This window comes from Oncorhynchus masou, unplaced genomic scaffold (genome assembly GCF_036934945.1).
Source record: "Oncorhynchus masou masou isolate Uvic2021 unplaced genomic scaffold, UVic_Omas_1.1 unplaced_scaffold_628, whole genome shotgun sequence".
In the NCBI taxonomy this organism is placed as follows: Eukaryota; Metazoa; Chordata; class Actinopteri; order Salmoniformes; family Salmonidae; genus Oncorhynchus; species Oncorhynchus masou.
The window spans coordinates 431,225-442,112 of record NW_027012709.1 but is presented as its reverse complement, the minus strand read 5'-3'; the positions used below and the strand labels follow the sequence as shown (position 1 = coordinate 442,112).

The following is a 10,888-nucleotide window of genomic DNA, read 5'->3' as shown; positions in this document are numbered from 1 at the left end:
CTAGATATTATAGACTGTACTCACCATGCATGAAGCCTGCATATAGATCTAGATATTATAGACTGTACTCACCATGCATGAAGCCTGCATATAGATCTAGATATTCTAGAGTGTACTCACAATGCATGAAGCCTGCATATAGATCTAGGTATTCTAGAGTGTACTCACCATGCACGCAGCCTGTACATAGATCTAGGTATTCTAGAGTGTACGCACCATGCATGAAGCCTGCAGATAGATCTATTATTCTAGAGTGTACGCACCATGCACGCAGCCTGTACATAGATCTAGATATTCTAGAGTGTACGCACCATGCATGAAGCCTGCAGATAGATCTATATATTCTAGTGTACGCACCATGCATGCAGCCTGTACATAGATCTAGGTATTCTAGAGTGTACGCACCATGCATGCAGCCTGTACATAGATCTAGATATTCTAGAGTGTACTCACCATGCATGAAGCCTGCAGATAGATCTATATATTCTAGAGTGTACGCACCATGCACGCAGCTTGTACGGCCTCAGAGAGCTGTCCAGCGTTGGGTTCACACCAGAACACGTGACACTCGTAGCGTTGTCCTCCTCCGTCCATGATGAAGGCAAAGCAGTGGATGTCCCTCCCTACCCCCATGAAGGACAGAAACCTCACCCTGCACTCTACCAACACCTCCTCCTCCACCTCCTCCTCCACCTCCTCCTTCACCTCCTCCTTCACCTCCTCCTTCACCTCCTCCTTCACCTCCTCCTGCTCCTGATACACACAGAGAGAGAAAGACACACAGGGAAGCACACAAACACACACAGGATGAAACGTCCTCAGAGGGAAAGAGAAAGACAGAGAGAGAGAGGGGGGAGAGAGAGAGAGAGGGGGGAGAGAGAGAGAGAGGGGGGGGAGAGAGAGAGAGGGGGAGAGAGAGAGGGGGAGAGAGAGAGAGAGGGGGAGAGAGAGAGGCAGAGAGAGGGGGAAGAGAGGGGAGAGGGAGAGAATGAGGCAGAGAGAGGGGGAAGAGAGGGGGAGAGAGAGAGAGACAGAGAGAGAGAGAGATAATGAGGGTAGAGGTGTATATAGTGTATATAGTGGTGGTTGTTGATAATGAGGGTAGAGGTGTATATAGTGTATATAGTGGTGGTTGTTGATAATGAGGGTAGAGGTGTATATAGTGTATATAGTGGTGGTTGTTGATAATGAGGGTAGAGGTGTATATAGTGGTGGTTGTTGATAATGAGGGTAGAGGTGTATAGAGTGGTGGTTGTTGATAATGAGGGTAGAGGTGTATATAGTGGTGGTTGTTGATAATGAGGGTAGAGGTGTATAGAGTGTATATAGTGGTGGTTGTTGCTGATAATGAGGGTAGAGGTGTATATAGTGGTGGTTGTTGATAATGAGGGTAGAGGTGTATATAGTGGTTGTTTCTGATAATGAGGGTAGAGGTGTATATAGTGGTGGTTGTTGATAATGAGGGTAGAGGTGTATATAGTGGTGGTTGTTGATAATGAGGGTAGAGGTGTATACAGTGGTGGTTGTTGATAATGAGGGTAGAGGTGTATATAGTGGTGGTTGTTGATAATGAGGGTAGAGGTGTATATAGTGTATATAGTGGTGGTTGTTGATAATGAGGGTAGAGGTGTATATAGTGTATATAGTGGTGGTTGTTGATAATGAGGGTAGAGGTGTATATAGTGGTGGTTGTTGATAATGAGGGTAGAGGTGTATATAGTGGTTGTTTCTGATAATGAGGGTAGAGGTGTATATAGTGGTGGTTGTTGATAATGAGGGTAGAGGTGTATATAGTGGTGGTTGTTGATAATGAGGGTAGAGGTGTATATAGTGGTGGTTGTTGATAATGAGGGTAGAGGTGTATATAGTGGTGGTTGTTGATAATGAGGGTAGAGGTGTATATAGTGGTTGTTTCTGATAATGAGGGTAGAGGTGTATATAGTGGTGGTTGTTGATAATGAGGGTAGAGGTGTATATAGTGGTGGTTGTTGATAATGAGGGTAGAGGTGTATATAGTGGTGGTTGTTGATAATGAGGGTAGAGGTGTATATAGTGGTGGTTGTTGATAATGAGGGTAGAGGTGTATATAGTGTATATAGTGGTGGTTGTTGATAATGAGGGTAGAGGTGTATATAGTGGTGGTTGTTGATAATGAGGGTAGAGGTGTATATAGTGGTTGTTTCTGATAATGAGGGTAGAGGTGTATATAGTGGTGGTTGTTGATAATGAGGGTAGAGGTGTATATAGTGGTGGTTGTTGATAATGAGGGTAGAGGTGTATATAGTGGTGGTTGTTGATAATGAGGGTAGAGGTGTATATAGTGTATATAGTGGTGGTTGTTGATAATGAGGGTAGAGGTGTATATAGTGGTGGTTGTTGATAATGAGGGTAGAGGTGTATATAGTGGTGGTTGTTGATAATGAGGGTAGAGGTGTATATAGTGTATATAGTGGTGGTTGTTGATAATGAGGGTAGAGGTGTATATAGTGGTGGTTGTTGATAATGAGGGTAGAGGTGTATATAGTGTATATAGTGGTGGTTGTTGATAATGAGGGTAGAGGTGTATATAGTGGTGGTTGTTGATAATGAGGGTAGAGGTGTATATAGTGTATATAGTGGTGGTTGTTGATAATGAGGGTAGAGGTGTATATAGTGGTGGTTGTTGATAATGAGGGTAGAGGTGTATATAGTGTATATAGTGGTGGTTGTTGATAATGAGGGTAGAGGTGTATATAGTGGTGGTTGTTGATAATGAGGGTAGAGGTGTATATAGTGGTGGTTGTTGATAATGAGGGTAGAGGTGTATATAGTGGTGGTTGTTGATAATGAGGGTAGAGGTGTATATAGTGGTGGTTGTTGATAATGAGGGTAGAGGTGTATATAGTGTATATAGTGGTGGTTGTTGATAATGAGGGTAGAGGTGTATATAGTGGTGGTTGTTGATAATGAGGGTAGAGGTGTATATAGTGGTTGTTTCTGATAATGAGGGTAGAGGTGTATATAGTGGTGGTTGTTGATAATGAGGGTAGAGGTGTATATAGTGGTGGTTGTTGATAATGAGGGTAGAGGTGTATATAGTGGTGGTTGTTGATAATGAGGGTAGAGGTGTATATAGTGTATATAGTGGTGGTTGTTGATAATGAGGGTAGAGGTGTATATAGTGGTGGTTGTTGATAATGAGGGTAGAGGTGTATATAGTGTATATAGTGGTGGTTGTTGATAATGAGGGTAGAGGTGTATATAGTGGTGGTTGTTGATAATGAGGGTAGAGGTGTATATAGTGTATATAGTGGTGGTTGTTGATAATGAGGGTAGAGGTGTATATAGTGGTGGTTGTTGATAATGAGGGTAGAGGTGTATATAGTGTATATAGTGGTGGTTGTTGATAATGAGGGTAGAGGTGTATATAGTGGTGGTTGTTGATAATGAGGGTAGAGGTGTATATAGTGGTGGTTGTTGATAATGAGGGTAGAGGTGTATATAGTGGTGGTTGTTGATAATGAGGGTAGAGGTGTATAGAGTGTATATAGTGGTTGTTTCTGATAATGAGGGTAGAGGTGTATATAGTGGTGGTTGTTGATAATGAGGGTAGAGGTGTATATAGTGGTGGTTGTTGATAATGAGGGTAGAGGTGTATATAGTGGTGGTTGTTGATAATGAGGGTAGAGGTGTATATAGTGGTTGTTTCTGATAATGAGGGTAGAGGTGTATATAGTGGTGGTTGTTGATAATGAGGGTAGAGGTGTATATAGTGGTGGTTGTTGATAATGAGGGTAGAGGTGTATATAGTGTATATAGTGGTGGTTGTTGATAATGAGGGTAGAGGTGTATATAGTGGTGGTTGTTGATAATGAGGGTAGAGGTGTATATAGTGGTGGTTGTTGATAATGAGGGTAGAGGTGTATATAGTGGTGGTTGTTGATAATGAGGGTAGAGGTGTATATAGTGGTGGTTGTTGATAATGAGGGTAGAGGTGTATATAGTGTATATAGTGGTGGTTGTTGATAATGAGGGTAGAGGTGTATATAGTGTATATAGTGGTGGTTGTTGATAATGAGGGTAGAGGTGTATATAGTGGTGGTTGTTGATAATGAGGGTAGAGGTGTATATAGTGGTTGTTTCTGATAATGAGGGTAGAGGTGTATATAGTGGTGGTTGTTGATAATGAGGGTAGAGGTGTATATAGTGGTTGTTGCTGATAATGAGGGTAGAGGTGTATATAGTGTATATAGTGGTGGTTGTTGATAATGAGGGTAGAGGTGTATATAGTGGTGGTTGTTGATAATGAGGGTAGAGGTGTATATAGTGTATATAGTGGTGGTTGTTGATAATGAGGGTAGAGGTGTATATAGTGGTGGTTGTTGATAATGAGGGTAGAGGTGTATATAGTGGTGGTTGTTGATAATGAGGGTAGAGGTGTATATAGTGGTGGTTGTTGATAATGAGGGTAGAGGTGTATATAGTGTATATAGTGGTGGTTGTTGATAATGAGGGTAGAGGTGTATATAGTGGTGGTTGTTGATAATGAGGGTAGAGGTGTATATAGTGGTTGTTTCTGATAATGAGGGTAGAGGTGTATATAGTGGTGGTTGTTGATAATGAGGGTAGAGGTGTATATAGTGGTGGTTGTTGATAATGAGGGTAGAGGTGTATATAGTGGTGGTTGTTGATAATGAGGGTAGAGGTGTATATAGTGTATATAGTGGTGGTTGTTGATAATGAGGGTAGAGGTGTATATAGTGGTGGTTGTTGATAATGAGGGTAGAGGTGTATATAGTGTATATAGTGGTGGTTGTTGATAATGAGGGTAGAGGTGTATATAGTGGTGGTTGTTGATAATGAGGGTAGAGGTGTATATAGTGTATATAGTGGTGGTTGTTGATAATGAGGGTAGAGGTGTATATAGTGGTGGTTGTTGATAATGAGGGTAGAGGTGTATATAGTGTATATAGTGGTGGTTGTTGATAATGAGGGTAGAGGTGTATATAGTGGTGGTTGTTGATAATGAGGGTAGAGGTGTATATAGTGGTGGTTGTTGATAATGAGGGTAGAGGTGTATATAGTGGTGGTTGTTGATAATGAGGGTAGAGGTGTATAGAGTGTATATAGTGGTTGTTTCTGATAATGAGGGTAGAGGTGTATATAGTGGTGGTTGTTGATAATGAGGGTAGAGGTGTATATAGTGGTGGTTGTTGATAATGAGGGTAGAGGTGTATATAGTGGTGGTTGTTGATAATGAGGGTAGAGGTGTATATAGTGGTTGTTTCTGATAATGAGGGTAGAGGTGTATATAGTGGTGGTTGTTGATAATGAGGGTAGAGGTGTATATAGTGGTGGTTGTTGATAATGAGGGTAGAGGTGTATATAGTGTATATAGTGGTGGTTGTTGATAATGAGGGTAGAGGTGTATATAGTGGTGGTTGTTGATAATGAGGGTAGAGGTGTATATAGTGGTGGTTGTTGATAATGAGGGTAGAGGTGTATATAGTGGTGGTTGTTGATAATGAGGGTAGAGGTGTATATAGTGGTGGTTGTTGATAATGAGGGTAGAGGTGTATATAGTGTATATAGTGGTGGTTGTTGATAATGAGGGTAGAGGTGTATATAGTGTATATAGTGGTGGTTGTTGATAATGAGGGTAGAGGTGTATATAGTGGTGGTTGTTGATAATGAGGGTAGAGGTGTATATAGTGGTTGTTTCTGATAATGAGGGTAGAGGTGTATATAGTGGTGGTTGTTGATAATGAGGGTAGAGGTGTATATAGTGGTTGTTGCTGATAATGAGGGTAGAGGTGTATATAGTGTATATAGTGGTGGTTGCTGATAATGAGGGTAGAGGTGTATATAGTGTATATAGTGGTGGTTGTTGATAATGAGGGTAGAGGTGTATATAGTGGTGGTTGTTGATAATGAGGGTAGAGGTGTATATAGTGTATATAGTGGTGGTTGTTGATAATGAGGGTAGAGGTGTATATAGTGGTGGTTGTTGATAATGAGGGTAGAGGTGTATATAGTGGTTGTTTCTGATAATGAGGGTAGAGGTGTATATAGTGGTGGTTGTTGATAATGAGGGTAGAGGTGTATGTAGTGGTGGTTGTTGATAATGAGGGTAGAGGTGTATATAGTGGTGGTTGTTGATAATGAGGGTAGAGGTGTATATAGTGGTTGTTTCTGATAATGAGGGTAGAGGTGTATATAGTGGTGGTTGTTGATAATGAGGGTAGAGGTGTATATAGTGTATATAGTGGTTATTGCTGATAATGAGGGTAGAGGTGTATATAGTGGTTGTTGCTGATAATGAGGGTAGAGGTGTATATAGTGGTGGTTGTTGATAATGAGGGTAGAGGTGTATATAGTGGTGGTTGTTGATAATGAGGGTAGAGGTGTATATAGTGTATATAGTGGTGGTTGTTGATAATGAGGGTAGAGGTGTATATAGTGGTGGTTGTTGATAATGAGGGTAGAGGTGTATATAGTGTATATAGTGGTGGTTGTTGATAATGAGGGTAGAGGTGTATATAGTGGTGGTTGTTGATAATGAGGGTAGAGGTGTATATAGTGGTTGTTTCTGATAATGAGGGTAGAGGTGTATATAGTGGTGGTTGTTGATAATGAGGGTAGAGGTGTATATAGTGGTGGTTGTTGATAATGAGGGTAGAGGTGTATATAGTGGTGGTTGTTGATAATGAGGGTAGAGGTGTATATAGTGTATATAGTGGTGGTTGTTGATAATGAGGGTAGAGGTGTATATAGTGTATATAGTGGTGGTTGTTGATAATGAGGGTAGAGGTGTATATAGTGGTGGTTGTTGATAATGAGGGTAGAGGTGTATATAGTGTATATAGTGGTGGTTGTTGATAATGAGGGTAGAGGTGTATATAGTGGTGGTTGTTGATAATGAGGGTAGAGGTGTATATAGTGTATATAGTGGTGGTTGTTGATAATGAGGGTAGAGGTGTATATAGTGGTGGTTGTTGATAATGAGGGTAGAGGTGTATATAGTGTATATAGTGGTGGTTGTTGATAATGAGGGTAGAGGTGTATATAGTGGTTGTTTCTGATAATGAGGGTAGAGGTGTATATAGTGGTGGTTGTTTCTGATAATGAGGGTAGAGGTGTATATAGTGGTGGTTGTTGATAATGAGGGTAGAGGTGTATATAGTGGTGGTTGTTTATAATGAGGGTAGAGGTGTATATAGTGGTTATTGCTGATAATGAGGGTAGAGGTGTATATAGTGGTGGTTGTTGATAATGAGGGTAGAGGTGTATATAGTGGTGGTTGTTGATAATGAGGGTAGAGGTGTATATAGTGGTGGTTGTTGATAATGAGGGTAGAGGTGTATATAGTGGTTGTTGCTGATAATGAGGGTAGAGGTGTATATAGTGGTGGTTGTTGATAATGAGGGTAGAGGTGTATATAGTGTATATAGTGGTTGTTGCTGATAATGAGGGTAGAGGTGTATATAGTGGTGGTTGTTGATAATGAGGGTAGAGGTGTATATAGTGGTGGTTGTTGATAATGAGGGTAGAGGTGTATATAGTGGTGGTTGTTGATAATGAGGGTAGAGGTGTATATAGTGGTGGTTGTTGATAATGAGGGTAGAGGTGTATATAGTGTATATAGTGGTGGTTGTTGATAATGAGGGTAGAGGTGTATATAGTGGTGGTTGTTGATAATGAGGGTAGAGGTGTATATAGTGGTGGTTGTTGATAATGAGGGTAGAGGTGTATATAGTGGTGGTTGTTGATAATGAGGGTAGAGGTGTATATAGTGTATATAGTGGTGGTTGTTGATAATGAGGGTAGAGGTGTATATAGTGGTGGTTGTTGATAATGAGGGTAGAGGTGTATATAGTGGTGGTTGTTGATAATGAGGGTAGAGGTGTATATAGTGGTGGTTGTTGATAATGAGGGTAGAGGTGTATATAGTGGTGGTTGTTGATAATGAGGGTAGAGGTGTATATAGTGTATATAGTGGTGGTTGCTAATAATGAGGGTAGAGGTGTATATAGTGGTGGTTGTTGATAATGAGGGTAGAGGTGTATATAGTGGTGGTTGTTGATAATGAGGGTAGAGGTGTATATAGTGGTGGTTGTTGATAATGAGGGTAGAGGTGTATATAGTGGTGGTTGTTGATAATGAGAGAAGAGGTGTATATAGTGGTGGTTGTTGATAATGAGGGTAGAGGTGTATATAGTGTATATAGTGGTGGTTGTTGATAATGAGGGTAGAGGTGTATATAGTGTATGTTACCTGGTGGTTGCTGATAATGAGGGTAGCATCGGCCACGTTGAGGTTAACAGCTTTCCACTCTTCTCTACTGGAAGAACCAATCAGACTGTCTATGGCCCCGTTCAATATGTCCATACCTAGGGTCATAGGGCAGGGGTCAGGGGTTAGAGGTCAAGATCACTCACTAACTACCACAGAGTACGTCTGTCTGTCTGTTGTGTGTGTGTGTGTGTGTCTCACCTATAGGTCTGTGTGTGTGTGTGTGTGTGTGTCTCACCTATAGGTCTGTGTGTGTGTGTGTGTGTCTCACCTATAGGTCTGTCTACTGGCTTCATTCCCAGATACAGCAGCCGGAATCTCTGGACCAACTCTGTCTTTGGAGTGGGGAACTCTGCTGAACACACACACACACACTACTTATTTTCCACCATAATTTGCAAATAAATTCATAAAAAATCCTACAATGTGATTTTCTGGAATTATTTGTCTCATTTTTGTCTGTCATAGTTGAAGTGTACCGATGATGACAATTACAGGCCTCTCTCATCTTTTTAAGTGGGAGAACTTGCACAATTGGTGGCTGACCTAATACTTTTTTACCCCACTGTATATATATACACACACACCAAACCACTGTATGTACAACAATCCAATTAAGTATCTGATGCAGTATATGTGATACAGTATATGTGATACAGTATACAGTATATGTGATACAGTATATGTGATACAGTATATGTGATACAGTATACAGTATATGTGATACAGTATACAGTATATGTGATACAGTATATGTGATACAGTATATGTGATACAGTATATATGATACAGTATATGTGATACAGTATATGTGATACAGTATATGTGATACAGTATATGTGATACAGTATATATGATACAGTATATGTGATACAGTATATGTGATACAGTATATGTGATACAGTATATATGATACAGTATATGTGATACAGTATATGTGATACAGTATATGTGATACAGTATATATGATACAGTATATGTGATACAGTATATGTGATACAGTATATGTGATACAGTATATGTGATACAGTATATATGATACAGTATATGTGATACAGTATATGTGATACAGTATACAGTATATGTGATACAGTATATGTGATACAGTATATGTGATACAGTATATGTGATACAGTATATGTGATACAGTATATATGATACAGTATATGTGATACAGTATATGTGATACAGTATACAGTATATGTGATACAGTATATGTGATACAGTATATGTGATACAGTATATGTGATACAGTATACAGTATATGTGATACAGTATATGTGATACAGTATATGTGATACAGTATATGTGATACAGTATATATGATACAGTATATGTGATACAGTATATGTGATACAGTTTATGTGATACAGTATATATGATACAGTATATGTGATACAGTATATGTGATACAGTATATGTGATATAGTATATGTGATACAGTATATGTGATACAGTATATATGATACAGTATATGTGATACAGTATATGTGATACAGTATACAGTATATGTGATACAGTATATGTGATACAGTATATGTGATACAGTATACAGTATATGTGATACAGTATACAGTATATGTGATACAGTATATGTGATACAGTATACAGTATATGTGATACAGTATATGTGATACAGTATATGTGATACAGTATACAGTATATGTGATACAGTATACAGTATATGTGATACAGTATATGTGATACAGTATATGTGATACAGTATATGTGATACAGTATATATGATACAGTATATGTGATACAGTATATGTGATACAGTATATGTGATACAGTATATGTGATACAGTATATATGATACAGTATATGTGATACAGTATATGTGATACAGTATATGTGATACAGTATATATGATACAGTATATGTGATACAGTATATGTGATACAGTATATGTGATACAGTATATATGATACAGTATATGTGATACAGTATATGTGATACAGTATATGTGATACAGTATATGTGATACAGTATATATGATACAGTATATGTGATACAGTATATGTGATACAGTATACAGTATATGTGATACAGTATACAGTATATGTGATACAGTATATGTGATACAGTATATGTGATACAGTATACAGTATATGTGATACAGTATACAGTATATGTGATACAGTATATGTGATACAGTATATGTGATACAGTATATGTGATACAGTATACAGTATATGTGATACAGTATATGTGATACAGTATATGTGATACAGTATATGTGATACAGTATATGTGATACAGTATACAGTATATGTGATACAGTATATGTGATACAGTATATGTGATACAGTATATGTGATACAGTATACAGTATATGTGATACAGTATACAGTATATGTGATACAGTATATGTGATACAGTATATGTGATACAGTATACAGTATATGTGATACAGTATATGTGATACAGTATATGTGATACAGTATATGTGATACAGTATACAGTATATGTGATACAGTATATGTGATACAGTATATGTGATACAGTATACAGTATATGTGATACAGTATATGTGATACAGTATATGTGATACAGTATATGTGATACAGTATACAGTATATGTGATACAGTATACAGTATATGTGATACAGTATAT

At 38.4% G+C, this 10,888-nt stretch overlaps 1 protein-coding gene across 1 annotated transcript in view; it reads right to left on the bottom strand.

Moving 5' to 3' along the window:
* The window catches only part of LOC135536526 (amyloid beta precursor protein binding family B member 2-like), a 60,137-nt gene that overhangs the window by 3,986 nt on the left and 45,263 nt on the right, over positions 1–10,888 (bottom strand). The window contains exons 11-13 of the mRNA XM_064962834.1: positions 8,543–8,626; positions 8,254–8,369; positions 502–753 (exon numbers count right to left, since the gene is read on the bottom strand). Of these exons, the coding sequence (XP_064818906.1) occupies positions 502–753; positions 8,254–8,369; positions 8,543–8,626 (452 nt within the window). The remainder of the gene's footprint in view (positions 1–501; positions 754–8,253; positions 8,370–8,542; positions 8,627–10,888) is intronic.